Source organism: Vulpes lagopus, chromosome 5 (genome assembly GCF_018345385.1).
Source record: "Vulpes lagopus strain Blue_001 chromosome 5, ASM1834538v1, whole genome shotgun sequence".
Classification (NCBI taxonomy): Eukaryota; Metazoa; Chordata; class Mammalia; order Carnivora; family Canidae; genus Vulpes; species Vulpes lagopus.
Window position 1 is genome coordinate 120,504,875 of NC_054828.1, and position 25,605 is coordinate 120,530,479.

Here is a 25,605-nt window from a genome sequence, read left to right on the forward strand (position 1 = left end):
GAAGTAGACTTTTTTTTAACAACTGTAGTTCTCTAAACACTAGGAACATTTTGTAAAGACTTTAATGGAATACTATTCACTAGAGTAGTGAAGCCTGGAAAAAAATAAGGCTGGGAAAAAAAATAGGGCTGGAACTGATTCTATTAAAACATTAAAATTCCACAGATTGGATCACTTAATCAAGAGGGCTTTCAACTAAGCCCATAAATAGTATTTTAATGTAACATGATTATTACACTTAAAACTTAATTCATGCTATTTTATTTTCTTTTGTCAGAATAAACCTGGTTTAAAGAATCCACAGTTATGTTACAAAACAACCAGCACTGGTAGTTGAACAGTTGTAAGTAGTGTCTATCTGGGGCATCTATTTTGGCTATTCCTTTATTAAAATGTGAGGGAACACTACAAAGTTGTAACAATAGCTACTTAAACACAACTGTTATGAACAATGTAGGCAAAAAGAAAAGTAACAATTATCTATTGGTTCCCAGACAGCAAAATTTGAGTTACTGTCTCTGAGCTAAAGTGTTTTTTTCTCCACTTTTCCTGAGTTATGTGGTATTTTCCAGAAAACTGTCTCTTTCCTTGCCAATCTTTTTGGTCACTATATTTTAAAAATCTATCTCAAAGCTTTTAGAACAACTTTGATATTTCACCTTACAGTCTCCGTGTATCTATTGAGATGGATTTGAAAAAGATGGGAGTCTCTCTTCTGCTCCCCAAGTACACACCTATTAAATAGTAATGCTTGCCTCAGTTTCTTTCATTAGCGTAGAATTGTTGCTACTGTGAACTGTGCTATTTTTTCCACTTTTCTCTGAATGATAGGAATCAAGGGGACATCTTATAGGAGCTAGCTTCTATGACATGCCCCAAAGAATCTTTTTCTCTGAGTAACTTGAATGAACTTCTATTAGACCTTCTTGAATTACAAGGCTTTATAAAGCTTTCACTACTTTTAACTAGAAAATAATGAATTAGAACAATGCCAAACAACATATTAAAAAGGTGTGGGTGGTGGGCATGGGAATTGGAAAGTGAGCAGAAGGAATTATAGGAAGAGTATTTTTAGAGGCAGAGGCAGACTACACTAGAAAGCACATTATTGCTGAGCCTCCTTTGAAGACTCTATAGTAAACTCTTCTCCATTCTCCCCAATATTATTTATCCCACTTCATCTGCCATCTCCTGTGGGCACTTAACTAGATTTGCCTACTTTGCCTTCATGTGGATGCATAATATGCATTTAACTATTGATTCCACCACATCTCCTTAAAACTTTGATTTCCAGTTGCTTAGACCAAAAACTCAGCAGTCCTCCTTGATTCTTTACTTTGCTCCCCAATACCCGCTCTACCAGCAAATCCTCTACCTTCAAAATATATCTGAAATCCTCATTTTTTAAAAAAGACTTTATGTATTTATTCATGAGAGATATAAAGAGGCAGAGACATAGGCAGAGAGAAGAGCAGGCTCTCTGTGGGGAGCCTGATGTGAGACTCGATCCCAGGACCCCAGGATCATGACTTGAGCCAAAGGTAGATGCTCAACCACTGAGCCACCCTGGTGCCCCTGAAATCCCCATTGCTAATGAAAATCCCCTGGCATTGCCTGTATATAAGTAAGTCTCCCAACTGGCCTCCCTGCTTCTTTTTACTACTCTTCTCCCTCACACAACTGTTCTCCTCAAAGAAGCCAAGTGATCCTGTTTAAAAACTTAAAACATTAAATCACCTTCCTGTTTGTCACATGTTAATTTACTTCTTCACTTAACGGTGCTATCTTATAGCCAGTTATAAAACACACACACAAAAATAAATAAATAAAGAGTAAAATTACCTAAGTGTTTGACATGTAATCCATTATTTCAAAATCCTATTTTAGGATTATTGTCATTAGATCTACTATCTAAATTGGTTAAGTTTAAAATGCATGTTCCTTTTGAAGATCACTCCTAAAAGCAGCATAAAGAATATCCCAATAGACCAGAAAGAGGAAAATTATGTGAAATGTGTATTTTATGAAAAATAACACGTTTTAAGAATGCAGTTAATCCAAAATGTCTATTCCCACGTTCTATAGTTCTCCACTCCATGCCACTTTCTTTGCTCCAGCGCTTCCTCTGAACATTAAGTTGCAACGGTAAGATGATAAAAGGATATAAAGTTCCAAAAGGGACAGAATCCAACAACTTTTAAGATATTCAAGTACAACTACACTCAGAGATAGAATAGATGGTTTTTGAATGAGTTCATGATCAACCTGATGAGGTTACTTGAAAATAGCTCAACACTAAGTAAAATTTAAATACAACATATATCAAACTCACAACTATGTATAATTTTTTCTTGCTTAATTTGAAAAATTTGTGATGTGGGACATGGTGAGTCTCTGTTCCCATCTTTTATAATGTCATAGTTTTATTGACATCAATATGTATTGCAGCCAATATATATTACATATAAAGTCCCATTAACATAGTAACAATTCTTAAGAATTAATGCAGCACAATACTTCATGTAAATCAACAAAGTCAGAACAACCCACAGTAAGTAACTTTATAACCTATTAGTGTATTCAATTTATTTAGTTTACTGAAAAGCGCTTGTCTTGGGATGGAAACCTAGGATGTTGGTCTTGGATGTAATACTGAAGCTGTATGACCTTGGAAAGACATTTAACCCATCTACAAAATGAGAGGTACTACACCAAATGAACCCTAAGATTCTGATAGTCTCTGAATTTCATGAACAATTTTGGTAGTTTGTACTACAATAAAAACACTCTATTCTAGATCCTACTGCTTGACAGAAAGAATATGAATTTCTAGTTTAAAAAAAGGGCTCAGGAATCCACTTCAGGTTAAAACAAAACAAATCCTTTGATGTAACCATATGGTGCCCATAAATCAATTTATGCTCCTAAAACTTCCTTAAAAGCTAATAAGCTTTTATTGGTTAATTATAAAACTGAATGAGGTGAGAAAAACACAGAACCTTGCTAATTCCAGTAATGAATCAAATTTTAAAGAACATAAAAAGAGGTCAGTGGATTGATTTATGCAAAAATACACATTTTATTAAACCAACAGTTTTCCAATTTTATTTCAGTTTTAAGCAAAAACATTAGGAAAAAACTGTTTAATGATAAAGTGAAACATTTTAAATTTCCCAATTCCCAAGACTATGTTTTCATATAAAGATAGGTAAATGGTTTATTTCAGGACAAGACTGGATTGTATGGGATTTCCACATAATTTCACTAATTAATGCTGTTTTTTAAATTATTTCTTCAGTTTTATTTTCCTATGAATTTAGTGTAGACTTTGAAGCATAACATACCTCAGACTTAAATTATCATTAAATATTTATTAAATGCTTATTGTGTACCAGGCACTCTAGATGCTAGAAACAATAAGGAGAGATAAATCCCTTCATTTAAGGGTTTTAGTAGGGCAAGTGAAACTAGAGGTGAAAAGACAATTACAACAACGTGACAAGGACAGGCAGAGGTACCAGGAGTGAGCTATAGAAGTACATAGACTACGTACCTCACCCAACATTGGGCATCAAGGAAGGCTTCCTAAAGGAAGTGACATCTGAGCAGAAACCACCCAACCGTTTCCCATTGTTTACCAGGGAGGAACCATTGAGACCAGATATTGCAGTGTTCTAGTCTAGTTTGACCAGGTCCTACTTTTCATTGTGCCATGGCAAGGGCCACGATGGGAACAATATACATTTGATTATCTTTAGAAGCAAAAGGTGACTTCGATGGAAAAATTCCATTCCTGGAGCCCAGAAATGTCCTCTATTTGGGGGTGAAGCGGAGTAGCGGTAAATGCCACTTTTTCCCATCCGCTAAGGGAAGGCTGCGGAACACAGGAGGTAGAATATTTGACTAGATCAACGTAATCACTTGAGGAGCTGTGTAAAGGCAGAAGAGGCAGGTTAATAATGTCTGGGCGACTACAGCACTGAAAACTACGCCAAGAAACTTAGAACCTCATTAGTTCCGATATTTCTTGGGGAAGAGGGGTGGTTACACGGCCACCCTGGTTAAAGGCTGTAACTAACCACAATGCCTTAAGGTAACTGCTATCATGGAAGTATTTTCAGAGCACATCATGAAAAAAGGAAAACCCCAGTGTGATTACGTCCGCTTGGGCCTGGAATAAGGTGTGGGCATTCGCCCCACAGTGTGCCCAGGAGGACGTCCAGGGGCCGCCCCACAGTGTGCCTGGGAGGACGTCTAGGGGTAGCTCCACCGTGCGCCCGGGAGGAGGACGTCCAGTCCGGGGGCCGCCCCACAAGGTACCCGCGAGGAGGACGTCGGGGGCCGCCCCATAGTGCGCCCGGGAGGAGGACGTCGGGGGCCGCCCCATAGTGCGCCCGGGAGGAGGACGTCGGGGGCCGCCCCATAGTGCGCCCGGGAGGAGGACGTCGGGGGCCGCCCCACGGTGCGCCCGGGAGGAGGACGTGGGGGGCCGCCCCATAGTGCGCCCCGGAGGAGGACGTCGGGGGCCGCCCCATAGTGCGCCCGGGAGGAGGACGTCGGGGGCCGCCCCATAGTGCGCCCGGGAGGAGGACGTCGGGGGCCGCCCCATAGTGCGCCCGGGAGGAGGACGTCGGGGGCCGCCCCATAGTGCGCCCCGGAGGAGGACGTCGGGGGCCGCCCCATAGTGCGCCCCGGAGGAGGACGTGGGGGGCCGCCCCATAGTGCGCCCGGGAGGAGGACGTCGGGGGCCGCCCCACGGTGCGCCCGGGGAGGAGGACGTCGGGGGCCGCCCCACGGTGCGCCCCGGAGGAGGACGTGGGGGGCCGCCCCATAGTGCGCCCGGGAGGAGGACGTCGGGGGCCGCCCCATAGTGCGCCCGGGAGGAGGACGTCGGGGGCCGCCCCATGGTGCGCCCGGGAGGAGGACGTCGGGGGCCGCCCCATAGTGCGCCCGGGAGGAGGACGTGGGGGGCCGCCCCATAGTGCGCCCGGGAGGAGGACGTCGGGGGCCGCCCCACGGTGCGCCCGGGAGGAGGACGTCGGGGGCCGCCCCACGGTGCGCCCCGGAGGAGGACGTCCGGGGTGCACCGGCCTCAGCGGAGAGGGGCGAGCGAGGAGCGGCGGGGCCAGGCGGGCAGGGCCGCCTCCGACGCTCCGCGGGACTTACCCGGACAACCCTCTCTCCTCGGTTTTGGAAGACGCCCCCTCCGTCATTTACCACTTTGGCCCGAATCCTAACAGTTGCTGCCTCCAGGTTTACAAACTTTCTCTAAAAAAAAAAAAAATAAATAAAAAGGAAAGAAAAGGAAACGCCTTCCCTCCTTTTGCCCTAAGCAAAGGCCAACGTTTGGGGCGCAGCACCCCGACGCGGGCGGCCGCGGGGCGCGCTTCTAATTCGGCGCCTCCCCACGTGGCCCCGCCTCTTCCGGGAAGTAGCCGTCCCCTCTCCCGACCGCCTCTCTCGCCAGCCTTTCCCAGCGCCCAGCCGGTCGGCTCTACGCATGCTTGGAACTGTTGCCGGGCTACTCCGACTCGTCTTCCCTTTCGCTTAGGCAAGTCGGTCGGCCCCGCGCGTCCCGCCGACGCCGAGCCCTGCGTGCCTACCCGCTTCCCCGTCCGCAGAGGGGCACTTCCGGCCCCTCCTCCTGGGCTCTAGTGGCGCGAAAACTCCGAACCGCGCACGCGCGGGCTGAGCCCCTGCGGGAGGGGGGGCGGGGCGCAGGCGCGGAGCGTCCCGCGGTGGGCGCCGGGGCAGCCAGCCTCCAGCCTCCTCCCGCCGCGGGCGCGCGGTTCCCCGCGGCCAACGGCGGCCGGCCGAGGCCGAGACGCCCCACGGTGCCCTCAGCGCCCCGCCGCAGCGCCACACCGCGCCGGTCCGGTTCCTCGGGGAGACTTGGACTTGTTCGAGGTAAGGTGAGGGCGCGCGCTGTCGCTCCCCCCGGCTCCGAACCGTCCCCTGGCGCTGCCCCCTCGGCCGGCGCCCCCCAGCCCACCTGGTGGCGGCTCGGGCACCCGAGCGGCGGCGGCGGCGGCGGCGGCCCGGGTGTCCCCGCGGGCCGGAGCGGACGGGTCCGCCGGCCGGGACCTTCGGGCTGTCTCTGCGGGGCACACGGGTCCCCTGAACCGCGGGAAACTTGCTCGTCGCCGCTGTGGGCCCCTCCTCGGGCTCTGCCGGGCTGTGGGACCCGGCGCCCGGCCGCGGGCGGCCCTCGGCTGGGAGTCGCCGCCTGAGGGGACGGGGTCGGGGGGGGGAGGGGAGGTCGGACATCCGGCTCTCCCTCGGCGGCTGCAACTTAGTCTGTCGAGGAGATGCAGGCGATGAGCACTTGGGTTGGATTTGTTGTCGAGCCCCAGCGTCATGACAACGCAGATTGTATCATCTAGAAGAAAATTAAAACTGTCATGTGTGGAGGTTGCGTGGTGGCATTTCTGTTCCCTCTTTTTCTGGTGGGAACGAGCTGGAGAGGAATCCCGACTGGGAATTGTGGAACCCAAGACTCCAGAGAAACGGCTGCAGGACCAATAAGACTTGAGAGAATACTGTGGTAATTCCTGGAAAGAGCCGCTATTTTGTGTGTAAACCTTGGAAGGCAGAATTTACGCGAGCTCTCGTTATCCTGTACATCTCACGAGTAGGAGATTAAAAGCGAGTGTTTTAAAGACAGGCTGTAGCGGAATGTATATTCAAAGAAGAAGAAAAAAAAGTCCAAACTCCCTAACTTTTAGATGGCTGCTGTCTTTTAAAATATTCAATAGCAAAACAAAAACAAAAAAACCCAATAGCCTGTGCATTGGCCTGCAGGTATTAGGTGTAGTAGTAGTTCCATGGGTGTGTGGTTGGAAGGGAACGTATTAGAACTTCTGCTTAGATTGACTTTATCTGATTCTTGTACTGTGTGAAATACAGAGTGATAATCTTATGCTGAAATATGTATTCAGATTTTCTTCTCCTGAGTGGGTAGGAGTACAGAAAATTGGGAGATCCCTAGAACATTGCCTTAAAGACATGTTTTTATGTGAGAGAACGAGTGTCGGGAGACCCAGAGCTTTTGGGTATCACCTCTCTTAAGTTTTCCTTCTTATTCTATAATTGGAGGAAAATAGCTGTAGTACCTAACCGCAGGATTCTTAAATATGTGTGTGTGTGGTGGGAGGAGGGTATTTATAGCCCTATCTCTATCTGTAATAATTATACATCATTTAATATTGAACCTGGCAACAGGGTAAGTACAAATGGTATATTAAAGTTGTTAAAGTGAGAATCAGTTTTTATTCCCCAAAGGCTAATTTTACTAAGTGTCTAGAGGTGGAATTTTATATAAAACCTGCCTAAATTTTGACGCCTAAATTTTGACTTATTTTAAAACTAAAGTTAGAAAAGTGAATCAAAGCTGTACTTATTTTTAGGAATCCATAAACAAGTAACTCAAATTTTACCGTAATGATATGCATATATGCATTATAGTTAAAACACAGTTACTTGTCACAGTTCTCTACACACACACACTCACTCACTAGTAAGTCCAGGTCCTTGAGGGTCAGGTAGAGTCACTAATATTAATGTTGCCATTCTCATTTACTAGTTAATGAGATACATTTTTTTCGCACTTAACATACTTTCCCTGGTGACCAAATTCAAAATAATTTCTGTAGCTTTCTTAGTACCACTCCCAAATCCACTCCTACTGCTGAGCATATTTTACCGCCTATTGACCTCTCCTTCGCAATGTCGTAGGCGCACTTCAAACTCAGTGTTTCCAAGCAAAATAAATGTATTATTTATCCCTTTTCTTTCCAAACCTGCACTGTCTACTTAAAATGACATTTAGCATTGTGTGAAGGTTGTTTCTAAAAATGAAACACAAAATGATTTTATAAAGCTCAAAGTTTTAATAGTAATATTAGAAGGACACATCACAATAGAATTCTTTTTGTAGTTTTATACATTAGCAAAGATAGATAAGAAGATGACTAGATTAATAGCCAGTTTTGCTGCCTATAAACAAACTCAGTTGCTTATGCCTGGAGGAATCTAGGCATTGAAGAGGTTTGACTTTGGGTTTTGGCAAACCTGGGTTTAGATGGACCTCTACTAAGGTATAGCTACACAAGCCTGGGCAGAATGTCTTCCCCTGGAGTCTCAATATTCCTTTTTGTAGAATAAGGGCAGTACTTATAAAGATTTTGAGGATCAAAGCAGATAAATTGTTTATCTCAAAAGCTAAGCATGTAGTAAGTAGATATTTAAGGAAATTAATGCTACTCCCTCACTTTACCCATACTTTTACATCTCTTGGTTTCTTCTGTTCCTTTCATCCCTGATCCTGCCACTGCTTTGCTGCACTGCCCCCTCACCCTTTAGTGGCTGGTCTTATTTGCCCCTATTCACTCTCTCTTATTTGACCTCCAGGTTGAGGCTACAAGGATGTTATTAAAAATAACATATATGAGTCTTATAAATAAATAAATAAAGTCTGAGTTTTCAGATTTTATTATCTGAAATGCTATGCTTGCTGTTTCCCAGTTTTGCAGATCTAGAATTGTTTGATAGACTTAGGAATTTTTTTCACTTAAATATTTGTATTACTTGTTATGTGTTGCATCTTATGATTTTGTGATATATCCTAAGCAGTGTGCTTAATTAATTAGTTCCATACATTAAAAATGAGATTGTTTAATGCAGAATTTAGTATGTTGGTGGTGGTGGGAGGGGCAGAATTGGAGATGAGGTAAATAGTCTACAGCTGATACAGATGTAGCAGCAATTTTCCTTTATTTTTTACCACATTTTCTGTTGATAATTTCAGTTCTGTCTGTTCTCACTGCCCTTGGTTCTTACTTGGGTATTAATGGGAAGTAGGAATTATTAGATGGCTCATGATAAAATTTAAAATTGAGAAATTTATATAATCCTGTTGAAGTGTATTTGATCTATCAAATTTCCTATTCACTTGCTGCAATGAACTCTTGGTTATTGATTTTTCCTTCTTCAACTTATTTTTTTATTGATAGTTGTATATATGTTACTATTCTGCTCTGATTTGCCTCCAGTGAGGGATAGGAGATATGTTCCTTAATTCTGACTTTTTTATTCTAAATAAACAAATGAAGAGCTTTAAGGATGTATTGAAAATCTCAGAGGAGATTTTTTTTTTTTTTTTTGCCTTTTGTATTTCAGAATATTAGAAGTATTTTTCTTTGCATCTATTTATATGTCTCTTCAGCCTTTTGGAAACAATTTTACTGTTTTAACTTGTAGCTACCTCTCAGGACATTCATATGTGTTTTTAAAAATCCATTATCATTAAATTACAGAGTGATTTTTATGTTTTTTAATTTTTTTTTCAGAGTGATTTTTATTTTAAAAGGTAGGATCCTTCAGTGTCTGTCAGATGCATGTTACCATGGCAACCTAATAGCAAACTGCAAATCTTAGGCCAGGCACAGCAAATAAAAAACATCGTCATCGTGTAGCACACCATCTTCCGTGTAGTACAGAATCTCACATTCATTGTAAGAAGCTTAACCACATTTATCTATATGCACCTCCTCCCCAGAGTTTTACTTGAAAAACTGCCATTTTTTTTCATGGTAAAATACTAAGATCAGTCAGCTGATGTCTCAGTGTCTGCTAACTGCAAGATCATTATTGGGCATTAATGAAACAGTATTGGTAATGTGTCCTCTTTGCTCTCCTACAATAAATAAATTACTGCTCAGTAAATGTAAAGGAAATAGAGGATGGGTGGGAGAGAAGGAATTTTTGGGAAAATAATGGCATGGTGATATTCTAGGGAATTTAGGTAGCAACAAGCTGAAACTAATATACATTGAGCCTTGTTAAATAGTTTGAGGAATAGGTTGGATTTTCAAGTTTTGACTTGTGTAAGAGATTCAAAATTAACATTCATTTATTTGTAAAAAAAAAAAGATGTTGAATATTATGTAATTATGACGTAATGCTAATATTATTTTAGGCATTTGTTTGGGTTAAATGTCCTTCACATTTGATCTAACAAATACCTTTTAGATGGTATTTGTTTTATCATGATTAGGTTCTTTATTGCCTTATGGATAGGATAAAGTCGAAGTTTTAAAATGTTTACAACAGTTCTTAAACTTTAATGCACTTACGAATCTCCTGAGGTCTTGTTAAAAATGAAGATTCTGATTCATTTGGTTTAGGAGGGGCCTGAGATTCTGGATACCTAATACATTCCCAGGAGATATAGATGCTATTTGCTGGTCCTTGGACCATACTTTGAATATCAAATCTATTAGTCATTCTATGGTTGGCTTCTTCTCTTCTGTTCTAACTTAATTGCTTACTAGCTATGCCTCATAATTTATGGCACTGTGTCATGGACTTGCTTATAGTATCCCCTATACTAAACAGTTTGCAGAGAGTGGTCCAGGATCCATGAGACTCTTTGAAAGGGTCTACAAAGTCAAACAGTTTCAAAATAACAGCCTGATATTTGCCTTTTTCACTGTCATTCACCTATGAACGAATGGAGTTTTCCAGAGGTTATAAGAAATGTCTCCTTTCAGAGTCATTGCTCTGAGGATTTATAGAAGGTGTACATGTGTGTTCTTTATTTTAAAAGTTTCTCAGTTTTAATTTACAATATGGTCAATATTGATAGATATAAACAAAAAGCTCTTTGAAGTCCTGAGAACTTTTTAAGAGGTCAGTCACAGCCTTTGAGAACTGTAGCCCTATGATATTAGGTTGTAGATGCAAAGATTCTTGTCTAAAACTTTACCAGAGCTCTTTCCTTAGCTGCAGTGACTACTGGATCAGTGGGAATTTTGGTGTTTCCATGTACTTTTACCTCCCTGGGTAGGGGTAGAAGTTCTCATGTGACACCATCCAATGGGAAATAGGAGTAAGTAGCACCCTATACTGCCTGATGGGAGTGGATATCTAGGCTCTCTAGGTGGGCCCTACTGACACCATTATGGCTCCCTATTTGGCCAACGTGGCATTCTCTGACACTAGTCCAATTGGGATGTGGAGATGCGTACTTAATGGTCTTATAAACTGGAAGTACAGGCCAGTGCTTGGCCTTTGCTAGTGTGTGTGTGTGTGTGTGTGTGTGTGTGTGTGTGTGTTGTTGGGGGAGTAGAAGGAGGCACTGTAGTTTTTTTTGTGGTATTTGGCTGGAGCAGAGCAATTATGATTTAAATGTCTTCTGTCTTGTTAGGATGCAGTTTTTCTGGTCCTTTGGCTGGAGAGAACAGGCTTTCATTTGGGTCTTTTTGCCCTCTGCACCTGCTGATTTCTCCCCAGCTGCTGTCTTCTCCAAGTCTGGGATATTTGTGGCAAAGCAAAAACTCAGGGAACTTACCACGATGTCATTTCTTGTGTCCTAAGGTCCCTGGCCAATCTACCTCCTTTTCATTCAGAGTCATCTTATGTTTGTTGTATATATATAATTGGTAAAGTTTTTGGTTTTACTAAGCAAGAGGAATAGGGAAAAGTATATCTATTCCATTTTCCTGGAAGTGGAAGTCTCTGATTGCTTTTAATTTGTGCTTTGAAAGATTCAAGGATTAAATTCTCGACCCACTGCATATATCCTTTATATTTGGTTGTATAAAAAGTATGAATAAACATTAAAATATTCCCATTAAAGAAAACCTAGATTGGAAAAAGCAAAGATCTAGTTTTTGGAGAAAATATTTCAGTATTTAGTTAAATAGAATTTATATGAAGGAGTCATGACTGCAGATGAGGATTTTACAAAATGTAAGGTAATCTAGCTTTTTACTCTCAGTGTTTTGGAAAATAAAATTATTATGGAAAAATGATTCAGGAGGATATAGTGAACCTGTGAAAACTGATGTACAAGAAAAAAATTTAAATGATTTCAAAAAGTTAAATTTCAAGTCTCTACTTTCTAATAGCTTTAAACCTACTTCTCACTTTGAAAAAACATTTTAATGTGTCATGCAGTAGAAGTGATTTCAGAACAATAAGAGGATGGGAAAACCACTCAAATCACTTAATGAGGCATGCATTGTCAAAATAACCAAGTCTGACAAAGGTAGTTCCCCAAAATATGCACAGATATTTCTGCAAGATTGGTTATGTCAATATAAGTTTGCAAAGCAGTGGATTAAAAAAATTAAACCCTGTGTTAGGATGTCTCTTCCTTTCTTACCCTCCTTTTCTTGCTCACACTCCTTCTAATAGAGGCCCCATTCTGGTTCCAGCACATCTCTTTGGAACCCCATTCCACTCTTCCCCCACCCTTCCGACAAATATACAATAAGATTGGCTTTGTTGCCCTGTGTGCATATCGTCACATATGGCTGTCGTCTCTATTGAGGACTACCTGGAATCCATCAGTCTAAAATCAAGAGAGAGAAAACCTTATTAACTCTTTTGCTGCCCAGGTACCTGGTGCAGACCTGGTTGCTATGGTATGCTACATGGGGTCTTAAATAGATCAAGAGTAGAACTGTTCTTCTTTCTTTGTATCTTAGACATTTTTGATTACCTATATTGTGGATTTTTCTCTCCATTTACTCAGCAAATAATTATTTGGTACATATCATTTTAAGTCTTAAATGTATTTTATAGAGAAAAATGAAAGTAACAATCAGTATTTAATTTTAATCAGACTGTCCTCTTTAACTTGAGGTGCAGTATTCATACGTTCTGAAAATCTTGTATAATTTTAAATACATTTGTTTTCTAGGCATACATTTTATATATATTGGTAAAAAGTAGATACCATGGACTATTTCTTTAGAGAATAGATAAGGGAAACAATAGTTTTATCTGAAAAAAAAAATGAATGGTTGCTCTGGGATAATTTCAAAGGCATTATGGCATCTCTATTAATACATCTAGGAAACTAGAAACCACAGCTTCACAAGTAAAATCTTTTACCTTTTGTGAGTTTAGGAGTCAGAACATTTAGATAGGCCCATATCAATAAAATCTTGGTCATGAATAACTGAAATAAAATCAGATAGTGTAGCATATGCACATGATTTAAATAGGTGAAATCATACATTTATTACCCTGCAGGTTGTAAGTCTGACATGACTCCCAGGGCTAAAACCAAGGTGGCAGTAGGGCTGAGTTTCTTTCTGGACACTTGAGTGGGAGAATATGTTTCGTTGCCTCTCCAGCCTCTAGTGACCACCTGCCTTTTTTGGCTCTTGGCCTCCTTTCTCATGTACAGATGTTATTTTTACTTTTTTCAAAGTAAAAACCAAATGAACATAGTACTTAAAACTTAAGCTTTGTTTCACTTATTTTGTTAAGTTCAATATGTATGGAATAATTATATGGATGCCTACGCTTGATTTACTTCATTGTTACTCTAATAAATGTTCAGACCCGATGGCCAAAAGAAAAGAAGAAAATTTCTTCTCTCCTGAAAATGCCAAAAGACCAAGACAAGAAGAGTTGGATGACTTTGACAAAGACGGTGATGAAGATGAATGTACAGTTTCTTTCACTAATGGTACCTCTACTTTGGTAAGTGCAAAATTTGGCAACTAGCATGGTTTCATGTCTGGTTTATATGTCATATTCTTGCTAATTCAGTATCAGGAAAGGTGAATGATTTTTTTTTTTAAACTAAGGTAAAATAATATGACTACTTTTGATATTTATGTTAATTATTAGAAACAATCAGTAAAGAAAACAGTAAAACAAAGAGCTTGTTCTTTGGAAAGATCAATAAATTTGACAAATCTCTAGTAAGGCCAACAAAGGGGAGAAAAGAAAGAAGACACAGATTACAGATTATAGGAACAGAAACAAAACTGTAGCATCAACTCTGTAGACTTCAAAAGGACAATAAGGGACATGAGATGGTGTTCAACATCATTTGTTATTGGGGAAGTGCAAATTAAGACTACAGTGAGATATTACTACACACCCATCAGAATGAGTGAAGTTAAAAACAACAGTGACAAGTTCAAATGCTGGCAAGGATGCAGGAAAACTGAATCATTCATAGGTTACTGGTGGGAATATAAAATGGTATGGCCACTCTGAAAAATAGTTTGGCTGTTCTTTTTCTTTTTTTTTTTTTTTAAATTCAATATGCAGCAACTTACAGTACAACTCAGCATTTGTCCCAGAGAAATGAAGATATACCTTCACACAAAAATATATACATGAATGTTTATAGCAGCTTTATTTGTAATAGCCAAAAACTGAAATGACCCAGATGTCATTCAGTGAGTGAATGGTTAAATACTATGGTACACTCATACCATGAAATATTACTTAGCAGTAAACTCCCGATGTAGGAAACAATGGATATTTCTATAACATTTGTGGAATGACAGTGTTTTATAAATGGAGAACAGATTAGTGGACCAGGGGTTAAGGTGGGGGGAGATGGGCTATAAAAGGACAACAGGAGGGATCCTTGTGGTGATGGAAATATTCTGTATGGATGTTGACTATTTCAGTGTCAGTATCCTGGTTATGATAGTGTACTACAGTTTTTAAGATGTACTATGGGCAGAAACTGAGTAAAGAATTCATAGGATCCCTCTGTATTATTTCTTACAACTAATCTACAATTAGATAAAAATAAAAATTTATTTTAAAACTCTTCAACCATAATTTCCAATATTCTGCTCATAAAAGGATGTAAATATTTTTGCTTTTTAATAAGATGATGTCCAGAAGGAGAGAGCCAGGGAGTTTTTATTTATTTATTTGTTTGTTTTTTGCCAGGGAGTTTTTAAAGACACTGTTAAAATAGATGGATATTGGTAATATATGGTTGATGTATTTTGGTGTTTCTAATTACAAAATGTGACCCCTATATGCCAAACTCTTGATTAAAACATTTCTAAAACTCCAATGCTGATGTATGTATATTTACACTATGGGAATAATTTCTGTTTTATAGATTTAGAAACTATATATTCTTTATACATTGTCAAAGTCACACAGTTTATCAATAGTGACAGAAAATCACAAAAAAAGTTACTTACCTTTTAAGAACATGTGCTCTATTGTTTGAATTGTTTATAGCAAATTGAGTGTTCGAACCATAGCTGGATAGTCATCTTTCAGGGATGCTTTAAATATTGTTTTATATTTTATAGGAAATTTTACTGTACCAATGATTCTCAACCAAGGGGAGATTTTGCCCCCCACACCCCAGAAGACATTTAACAATGTCTGGACATGTTTTTGGTTGTCATAACTTGGAGTTAGCTGTGTGCTACTAGCATCTGGTGGGTAGAAGCTAGGGATGTTGTTAAAATTCTCAAAATGAGGGCAGCCCTGGTGGCCCAGCGGTTTGGCGCCGTCTTCAGCCCGGGGTGCGATCCTGGAGACCTGGGATCGAGTCCCGCATCGGGCTCCCTGCATGGAGCCTGCTTCCCCCTCTGCCTGTGTCTCTGCCTCTCTCTCTCTCTCTCTCTCTGTGTTTGTCATGAATAAATAAAATAAAATCTTTAAAAAAAAATTCTCCAAATGCACAAAATAGCCCCACTCCAACAAAAATTACCTGACTCAAAACATTAGTATTGTCCGTATTAAAAAACTATGTGATACAGTTATTAGATCCTTTAAGGACTTTAGAATGAGTGATTACTCCTAGAAAGTTCCCATTTAATTTCTTCTTACTCATGGAAGTTAAGGTTATTCAGTTACTATAACTGTTCATTATAACACTGCTGATCTTTCTCCAAATGCTTAGATGATTATAGTAAATTTATTAGATTGTTTTCTCTCTCTTTTTTGTTAATAGACTGCAGCAGAAGTTGGAATAATTGAGAGTATTCAGCTAAGAAACTTTATGTGTCATTCGATGCTTGGACCCTTTAAATTTGGTTCTAATGTCAACTTTGTTGTGGGCAACAATGGAAGTAAGTGCTTTTGCTCTCCTTATTTGACTTTGAGGAGTACTTTACAGTTAGAATGCATTAGCTTTTTAAAACAGATGGCTGTGAATGCTAAAAATTGAAGTTTTAGATCTATAACTTGCAGTCATGAATATTTTCAGTATTTGCTGCCAGCCTGCACTTTAAGAAAATAATGAGTTAACTTTAAGTTCATTATTTATACAGTAAGAATAAACATTTCCTGCTTAATTTTTTTTAAATCCATTTACCTTGGAATTCATACTGTAGAAGAGTGGACAAGCTACCCTCATTGGACCAAGGTAGCCCAGCATCTTACATCTATTAAATGCTATAATAGAGCATAAACAGAGTGCCATGGGAACCAAACATGAAAGAAACTAATTCTCACCATGGCCAATGAAGCTTAAAGAGAAGGTAGTATTTGTGGTGCTACTTGAATGAAAATTACAGATTATTTAGATCTCATTGTCAAAGAGGCTGAGATATTCCAAGCAAAGATTACACGTTAGCAGAGGTTTGAAGGAGTAGAAGTAGATGGGCATGGACAATGGCAACAACTTTATTTGGCCTTATTCTACATGATAAGGAGGGACAGAAACAGACACTGAAGAGTCCTGTTGTAGGTGATATTGGTGAGGATCTTGAATGCCATGAGAAAGATTTTAATGTTTTATTCAAAAGTCAGTGGAGAACCAGGTAAAGTTTATGAGTAAGGATGACAAGGTCAAGATTTTTGAAACAAACTGGCCGTGTTGTTGTGGACAATGGATTAGAAGGGAAGAGAAGAGACACAGGGTTAGAAAGACCTGTTAGACAGCTTTTGTGATGGGCCAGCGAGCTGTTGACATCTTGATTGAGCCAGTACACAGAGTCTACAGCTGGTGGTGGTGCTAGAACAGGACAGTAGGTGAGTGCAGCTTTACATTCTGTTTAGTGTATAGTTGTTCTTTGTTTCCTCTGCTCTATATTCAGTGAAGAAAAAAATGTTTTCAGAAGGAGAGAATGGACAGAGGGATCAGTGCTGCTGGGAAGTCTCATGGGACAAGAAATAAGGCATGACTGGTGGGTTCTTCAATTAGGTCTTTTTTTGTTGTTTTTAAATTTTGAAGCAGTGATTTTATTAATAAAATAATGCAAATAGTGGAGGCAATGATTTGGAAATGAAGAAGCTGGGACTTAGAGATTTAGAGGCTTGAAAGGTATTCCAGATTCTAAATCAGGTTAACCAGTAGTATATTTGAGTTAATTTAGGGTATATTGTTGAAAATGATGGGTGTGGTAAGAGTTGATTGAATTAGTTGATTGTGGAGTTCAGAAAATGATTACATATTCTGAGTATTTGTTTAGATTTTGAAATTCTAGCTTATGATATAACTGTTAGTGTAAAAAGAAGTATACTTTTCAGAAAACTAGCAAATGAATAATATTCAAATTAGGAATAGTAATTGTCAAAATATTACACAGAAACATTCATCTTTATGACTGATGATTTTTCCATATTTAAGTTCATTCATTCATTTGGTAAATACCAGAGTGCCTATTATGAGCTGCTTTTGGAGATACAGCATTGAATAAAACAGGCAACATCCCTGTCCTTATGGAGCTTGCTTTTGCATTTAAGGGTTGTTAAAAATAGTTTCTGATTTCTGTGAATTTATGGAGAAAGTAAATTACGCCTAAATTAGAATGTAATAAAAGTTAGATGAAGTAAGTATACATGTGTAATCACAAATATAGGCTTGTTTTTAATAGGCTGATGGACCAAGAGAAACAATGAGAATTTTATGTTGGAAAGATAGCAACCATTTTTACCATTTCCTTATTAGTGGTGAAAATTTGATTTCTGAAATGTACTGTTTTTTTTCCTGATAGCAGCAGCTAAATATCTCATGATAGGTACAACTTTTTTAAGGTCTCTGAGAGAAGATGATAATTGAAGTGTAACACTTCAGGGTTAGAACTAATTTACATTTTTATTCAGAAATCTTTTTACATCAAATGGTAGAAGGCAGCCTTTTTGTTTCTCTCTCTTTAATGAATGTGATTTCTTTAACACCTGTCTCTTTAGGTGGGAAGAGTGCCGTGCTTACAGCTCTCATTGTTGGCCTTGGAGGAAAAGCTGTTGCTACAAATAGAGGCTCTTCTTTGAAAGGTTTTGTGAAAGATGGACAGAAGTAAGTGTTTGCTTTCTACGTGTATTTTTCAATCCTTTAGTAAGAAACAGCTGCTTTAGATTCCTAGTTCATGTAAACATGATAGGGAATGAATTGGCTTCCCAGAAGTAGAGCCAAAGAGTCCTATTTTTGCATTCCTTTCTCTTGCTCCCTGTTGCCAGCATGGCCGCTGTTGCCTGTTACTCTCTCCAGACAAAAAGCTTGTGTAAAGTATTGCCGTGTACCTGCCCACTTACACTTTTATTTCTCTTACCTTTTTGAAGGAAAGAACTAGTATGATAAATCCATGTATTTCTCTTTAAGGGAATATTTATAAACCTTGGACTTTCCTGGCTCTTGACCCAAACTTCACCAAGTCCATGTTAATAAGATGTAGGCAAAAGCAGAGTCAGTGACCAGCCAAGGGTCCCTGCATAAAATTTCTGCCTCCAGTCCCTAAGAATTCCAAAGAAGTATTCCATTCTCTGTCTTTGATTTTGTGTGCTTTACTCAGGTGGTTTGCCAGTGAGTTTGATTTGAGGACCACAACCACACATCTATTTGGTGGTCCATCTTGACCCTTGGAGAATGGTCATGTAACTACTGTCGTTGGCTCTGTGCATATTTTTCTTCTTTTTTTAAAAAGATTTTATTTACTTACTTATTCATTTATAAGAAAGCAAGCAAGTGAGCTAGAGAGCAAAAGAGCAGGGGGAGGAGCAGAAGGAGAAGCTAACTCAACACTGAGCATGGTGCCCAGTGCGGGCTTGATCCCACAACTCTGAGATCATGGCCTGAGCTGAAATCAAGAGTCAGATGCTTAAGCACCTGAGCCACCCAGGCTCTCCACTTAATATTTCCTTTTGATATAGCTTACCTTCATGTAACTTTATATTAATTGCCTGATTTGCATCATTGTAGACTTAAGGGCTTTTGCCCATTAGGTGGGCTCTTCAGGCTGAGGTCCTTCTTCTTCTTAATATAGCTTTCAGTAACTCTGAAGGGTTCCTTGTGTCTCCTAAAAACTGGAAGTAAACTCTTGTTATTCTAGCTCTCAGAGTGAGGCTACTCCCATTGCTCATTTCTCGTGCATTCCCATGCCCAGAACCTCTTGGAACTTTGATAATTAACAGTGATCTTCTTTTTTCATATAACAGATTTTCCTTCTGCTCCCTATCATATCCATTTAACTTCTTCAATTTTTTTTTGCTAAAATATAGAATGGGGATGGGATGTGGACCAGGACTGTAGTTTTCTTCTGTATCCCTCAGAAAACTATAGGAATCTTAACCCTAAGCCAGAGTTCCATGTGGACTCAAAAGAAGGGATGAAGATACACAGAAAGTAATTTCCCATGCTCTCTGGCCTTGGAAAATAACTATTTACTAACAATTCTCCAGCATATTTTCTGTCTCTCCATATCTTATTTGGGTGCCAGCCCAGCAAGGTCCTCTTTCCTTCAGAGTCCCCAACCAAATAATAGCTGTAGTCAAAAATTAGTTGTTTAAACATTTTTAACAATCCCAGCTCTGTTTCAATTGATTATACTTAACTATACATTTCTCAATTGTCCAATCAGTCTACCCAGCCAGATAATACATTGATCTTTCAAATAGGAGTTTTAGGAAAATAAATTTTTTTCTGTACCACTGGATATTTTATTAATGTTTCAATTAAAAATTTTTTTGGTTTTTTTTTTTTTTTTTGGGGGGGCCGTTTGGGAAGTATCTGGACCAAAGCAGGAACTTCTTTCTGAGACTTATCCTCAGAATATCATTTTTAAAAAGAAAGAGAAAAAGAAAGACCAGCTCACACAAATCACCAACTTTCAAGAACACAGCTGCCTGTAGATAGTAATATTAATATATTTTAAAGTTAATAACAGTTGAAAGCTTTAATTTGAACTCAGTCTCCTTTTTTACTGACCTTGTCTGAAAAAGTAACTTAAAAATAGCTTTTTCAAACCCAATACTATTCTTCTCTAGTCATCCCCTTCTTCATTTAAAATTTAAAAACAGCTCCTCCCATGGTAACCTCTCTCAGTAATCCAATCCTCTATTTCCATCTTAGTTCATTTTTCCTTCCCTTCCCCTGTGTCCATGTTTTGTTTCTTAAATTCCACATATGAGTGAAATCATATGATGTTTGATCTACCTCTGACTTACTTCACTTAGCATAATACCCTCTAGTTCTGTCCAAGTCATTGCAAATGGCAAGATTTCATTCTTTTTGATGGCTGAGTAATATTCTAATTTGTGTGTTTGTAAGTATGTATTCTTTATCCATTCATCTGTTGATGGACATCTGGGCTCTTTCCATATTTTGGCTAATGTAGACATTGCTGCTATAAGTATTGGGGTGCAAGTGCCCCTTTGAATCACTGTTTTTGTATCCTTTGGCAAAATACCTGGTGTTGTAATTGCTGGGTCGTAGGGTAGCTCTATTTTTAACTTTTTTTTTTTCTTTAAAGATTTTATTTATTCATGAAAGACAGAGAGAAAGAGATAGAGAGAGGGAGGCAGAGACATAGGCAGAGGGAGAAGCAGGCTTCACGTAGTAAGCCCGATGTGGGACTTGATCCGGGATCACACCCTGAGCCAAAGGCAGATGCTCAACCACTGAGCCACCCAGGCTTCCCTGTTTTTAACTTTTTGAGAAATCTTCATAGTATTTTCCAGAGGGACTGCACCAGTTTACATTCCCACAAACAGTGTAAGAGGTTCCCCTTTCTTTGCATCCTTGCCAACATTTTTTTTCCTGTGTTGTTAATTTTAGCCATTCTGTCTAGCATGATGTAGTATCACATTGTGGTTTTGATTTGTATTTTCCCAATGCCGAGTGATGTTGAGCATGTTTTCTTTCATGTGTCTTTTGGCCATTTGTATGTCTTCTTGGGGAAATTTCTGCTCATGTCTTCTGCCCATTTCTTGACTAGATTTGTTTGTTAGGTATTGAGTTTGATAAGTTCTTTGTAGATTTTATCAGATAAGACATTTGCAAATATCTTTTCCCATTCTCTAGATTGCCTTTTAGTTTTGTTGACTATTTGCTTTGCAAAAGCTCTTTATCTTGATGAGGTCTCAGTAGTTCATTTTTGCTTTTGTTTCTCTGTAGTCACTTTATTTTTATTTTTTATTTTTTCAAAAGATTTTATTTATTTATTCATGAGAGAGAGAGAGAGAGAGAGAGAGAGAGGCAGAGACACAGGCAGAGGGAGAAGCAGGTTCCATGCAGGGAGCCTGATGCAGGACTCTATCCCAGGACTCCAGGATCACGCTCTGGGCCAAAGGCAGGCGCTAAACCACTGAGCTACCCAGGGATCCCCTGTCACTTTATTTTTAAAATGTGTTCATGAGGTACATTCACTTAATACTGGGTAATCATACTAAATATTTTTGTCTCCATATAGTAGGCCAACTGCCCTTCCCCTGTTATACTTTAGTTAGTGGTTTTCAACCTTGACTGTTCATTAGAATCACCTTGGAATCTTTTAAAAATCCTATTAGTTACAATTTTCCAGGAGCATATATGTCTTAATTGTGTATTTCTGATTTAAACACGCACGCCCCAGCTTAAAGTAATTTAGAAAAGGAGATTTATTGTGTAGATTCAGGGATATATTTCTTACAACCTGCAGGGAAGAAGTTTTCACAAGTGACCAAAACTGAGAGACTTCAGAAGCAAGTTTTATCTGTCTTTGGGCCTTTCTTTTTTGTGTGTCTTGTGGGCCTTTCTCTCTGTGTGTCTTTAGATGCACGCTGCAACCCTTCTGCTCTACCACCCTCCGTCACCCCCTCACACAATGGGCTGTGCTGTTATGTTGTGTTACTTTTCCTCAGTCCTCTTATAACAAGTGTGTGGGTTTGTGAATGTGTTTTTCTCTCATTGTCTCTGGACTATGTATTCCCTTCCTTATAACTTCCCAGAGTCTTTGTTACCCTGTGTCTTTGCGTGCACAGTCGTTGACCTCTTACCACTTTAGTCTGTGGCGCTGTGTGTTTAAGGAAGTACTCTCATGTTCTCTGTGTTTCTGACTCACTGCCAGTGTCTGTGGGTGTGTTTCTCTTTCAATGTGTCTTGATGGTTTCCCAGGAACTTCTCCATTGTGTGCTCCTGCTGCTCTCTGGAGCCTCTCATCAGGAGCCATGTCCCAAACTGGTTTCCCTGGTCCTCAGAGGCCTCAAGGAATCCCCAGCTCTTAAACTGGTTGTGCCTTCATTTGGGTTTGTTGATAAAACGTTTTCACTGAAATCATCTAGATTTATGGAAATGTTGCAAAGGTAGTACAGTTTCCTTTATACCCTTCATCTACTTTTCCTTAATGTTGACATCTTAGGTAACAAAGGTACTTTTATCAAAGCTATGTAGTTCACATTGGCACAGTATTACTGAGGAAACTATCGGCCTTATTTGGATTTTACTAGTTCTTCTTAATTTGAATTTTGAAAGAAGAGAATCTGCTTCAGTTACTGTCAGATTTCTGTATTTAGCTCCATCTCTGGGGACAGGGTGGAGACTGGACTGATCAGCCCTATCTTTCCACTTGGGCACTCAGAGAAGAGGGTGAGGGAGCAGCAGCAGAGAAACCCTTCCTTCAGTGGGTCTACTGTAATACCGGCATACAGTAAAGTTCATCTTGCGTGTATTTTTCTGCAATTCTTGTAAATGGAAGCAATTTGGGAATATGATTACAAATTCATGAAAATAAGTAATATTAAAGATTCCATTTAATTATCAATTAAAGCAGTTTCACATTAAAGGACTTTAGCATTTTGGCAGAAGTTCATATGAGCTAGGAAAAAAGTTATCTCCTTTTATGTTTAAGGAAATTTTAATGTATTTAGTAGTAGACTTGATTGACATTGTTTTTCTGTCTCATTTTAACAAAAATTAAAGTAGAAAAATAAAGATTGATATATTTTTTCCTATAACATTTTACTTATTTTTAAAAAGAATTATTTATTTATTCATGAGAGACAGAGGCAGAGACACAGACAGAGGGAGAAGCAGGCTCCATACAAGGATCCTGATGTGGGACTCGATCCCGGGACTCTGGGATCACGCCCTGAGCTAAAGGCAGATGCTCAACCGTTGAGCCACCCAGGCGTCCCTCCTATAATATTTTAAAATGTACATGGCTATAAATGCTTTAAACTTTTTTTAAAACTTTAAAACTAATTTTCATAATACCAATAAAACTTCAATAATTTTTTACCTTTTTTTGTTTCTTGATACCAGATACTTTCATTTTTTTATTGCCAAGTATTTCGAAGGTTAAAGTTGCTTCTTTTGATTCTGATGCTCTTAGAAAGTTATTACTTCACCATAATTGTTACTTAATCATTCTTAAAGGTCAACTGTTAGCATGATGCTTTATTATGTAATTTAGAGTAGTCAGGTGGTATAGTATTACATGCTGCTTATAGGAAAACGTATAACTTATCAACATGATTTGAAACCACCAAACTTAAATGGTTTTAGGGTGCTTGGGTAGCTCAGTTCATTAAGTGTCTGACTTCAGCTCAGATTGTGATCTCAGGGTCCTGAGATTGAGCTCTGCTTTGGGCTTTTGGCTCAGCAGGGCATCTGCTTGTTCTCCCTCTCCTTCTGCCCCTCCCCACTCTCTGCAACTCATGCTGTCTCTCTCAAATATATAAATAAAATCTTTTAAAAAAAGAGGTTTTTATGTGAATGTAATATTTCTATTATAGATAGGATAGTCAATGTTTTTATAACCCTTATTCTCAACTTTGTTTTTTTGTTAGGTGTGTTATCTTCGACATTATTCTGTCATAATCTGGTAGCCATCAATGGCCGGTGTAAAGCTACTTTTCAAATGAATTAGGCAAATTGCTTTGGAGGTTTTGAAAATTATAGCAACCTGGATTGAAATTGCACTGTACATTCATGTAACTTCTCTTAACCTTCTTGCTTTAGCTCAGCAGATATCTCCATAACATTAAGGAACAGAGGAGATGATGCCTATAGAGCAAATGTGTATGGCAACTCTATAGTCGTGCAGCAGCACATCAGCATGGATGGAAGTCGGTCTTATAAACTAAAAAGTGAAACAGGTTTGTTATGAATGTCTTTTCATTTCATATAAAATGCTACTAAATATTCAGTTAGAGTGAAGTGATTGTTCAGATATTCATTGAATGGGCATTTCTTCCCAATCTTTTGAAACCATTTTCTTGTCATGTGATAGGTTGGCTGCATGTATTACACACCCATGATTAAATATGAACATATATACACAGTTGTTTTACCACAAGACATACCAGCAGAACCATGATTATCAGTCTGAGTCCACTTGAAACAGGCTTTACCACTTTGTTCCCAGCTGCAGGCCTCCTTCCACTTCTGTAGTTTTTATCACATGTAGAAAGGGGAGTTAACCAAAGGTGGAAAAGGACATGAAGGAAGAGGAGGTGAAGACCTAGATGAGAAGGAAAAGCCATTGTTTTGCTATGGGGAGAACAGCACTGTCCTTGTATCCATGCTGTTTCCTCCTCCGTGTGCTTGGGTGATGATGACTGCAGCATGCAGCTCTCTCAGATCTGTGCCTATTCTTAAGGACATGACAAAAAATAGTTAATATTTGTATTTATGAGTGAGTGCTTATTTTTTCTCCATATTTTTGCCCTAGAAATGGTCTGGTCATTTTATTTGTTTCTCTTAATCAGGCACTGTGGTTTCTACTAGAAAAGAAGAACTGATTGCAATTCTTGATCATTTTAACATACAGGTAATTGCTAAATTTTGTTTGAGATTAATGCACTGGTCACTTTCTCATGTGATTTCATTTGTAGTGTTGAAAGAACTAAAATGGACTTCTATGAGTAAGTTGACCATAGGACAAATGTTTACAACCGTTGTTAGTGAAGTTGCTTAAAATTTACTAATTCAGCATTTTCAATGCATGGCCCAATGGTATGGGCTAAACTGGATGTTACTAAAGGCTATAAAGTTTCTTTGCTTCCTGTTATTCTAGTTGGAATAGCATCTAAGTTTTCTAAACTCAGATGCTAAATTTTTGTAGAAAGGAAATTTATTCTAGAAAAATAAAGCATTTGTTTATGTATTTTGGAGTTATTGGTCGTACCTATAGGAGATAAGTCCAGTCCTTTTTGCTGAGATACTTTGAATAATTAAAAATAGAGCATATGGTCTAATTAATTAGTATTGGAGTTTCCTTTGGAGGTCATCTAATTCACCTTTATTTTATAGATGAGGATACAACTGGAAAAAGTAAATTTACCCCACTGTCTAGGCGTATTTGTTGGTAGAGCCTGCATGGGGATCCAGGCGTCCGTGTTTATCCTAATGTACCACCCTCCTTACTTACTCCAGGATGTAGAACACCAAGACTAGTTACTAAGGAGAAAAAAACAGTTACAAGTCTAGGTCTCTTTTCCATTTTGCTTTAGAACAGATCTGTCCAGGAAAACTTCCTGTGATAGTAGAAATATTCTGTATTTTGCTATTCAGTGGGTCAACAACTAGCACGTTGCTCTTGACAGAAATGTGTGATTAAGAAATAGAGTGTTTGATTTTTATTTACTTTACCTAAGTATAAAAACTACATGTGGATA

General features: G+C 39.3%; 2 protein-coding genes across 3 annotated transcripts in view; one reads left to right on the forward strand and one right to left on the reverse strand.

The window, feature by feature from the left end:
• GEN1 (GEN1 Holliday junction 5' flap endonuclease) overlaps positions 1-7,392 on the reverse strand; it is a 33,645-nt gene extending 26,253 nt beyond the window's left edge. The window contains 2 exon segments of the mRNA XM_041755423.1: positions 5,167-5,268; positions 5,993-7,392. The gene's annotated coding sequence lies outside the window, so the exon portion shown is untranslated.
• SMC6 (structural maintenance of chromosomes 6) overlaps positions 5,729-25,605 on the forward strand; it is a 70,668-nt gene continuing 50,791 nt past the window's right edge. The window contains exons 1-6 of one of the 2 annotated variants that reach the window (XM_041755422.1): positions 5,729-5,907; positions 13,355-13,497; positions 15,743-15,860; positions 17,926-18,031; positions 23,948-24,084; positions 24,697-24,758. In XM_041755422.1, the coding sequence (XP_041611356.1) occupies positions 13,360-13,497; positions 15,743-15,860; positions 17,926-18,031; positions 23,948-24,084; positions 24,697-24,758 (561 nt within the window). In that variant the 5' untranslated portion in view covers positions 5,729-5,907; positions 13,355-13,359. The remainder of the gene's footprint in view (positions 5,908-13,354; positions 13,498-15,742; positions 15,861-17,925; positions 18,032-23,947; positions 24,085-24,696; positions 24,759-25,605) is intronic. The other variant, XM_041755421.1, reaches the window with a different exon arrangement.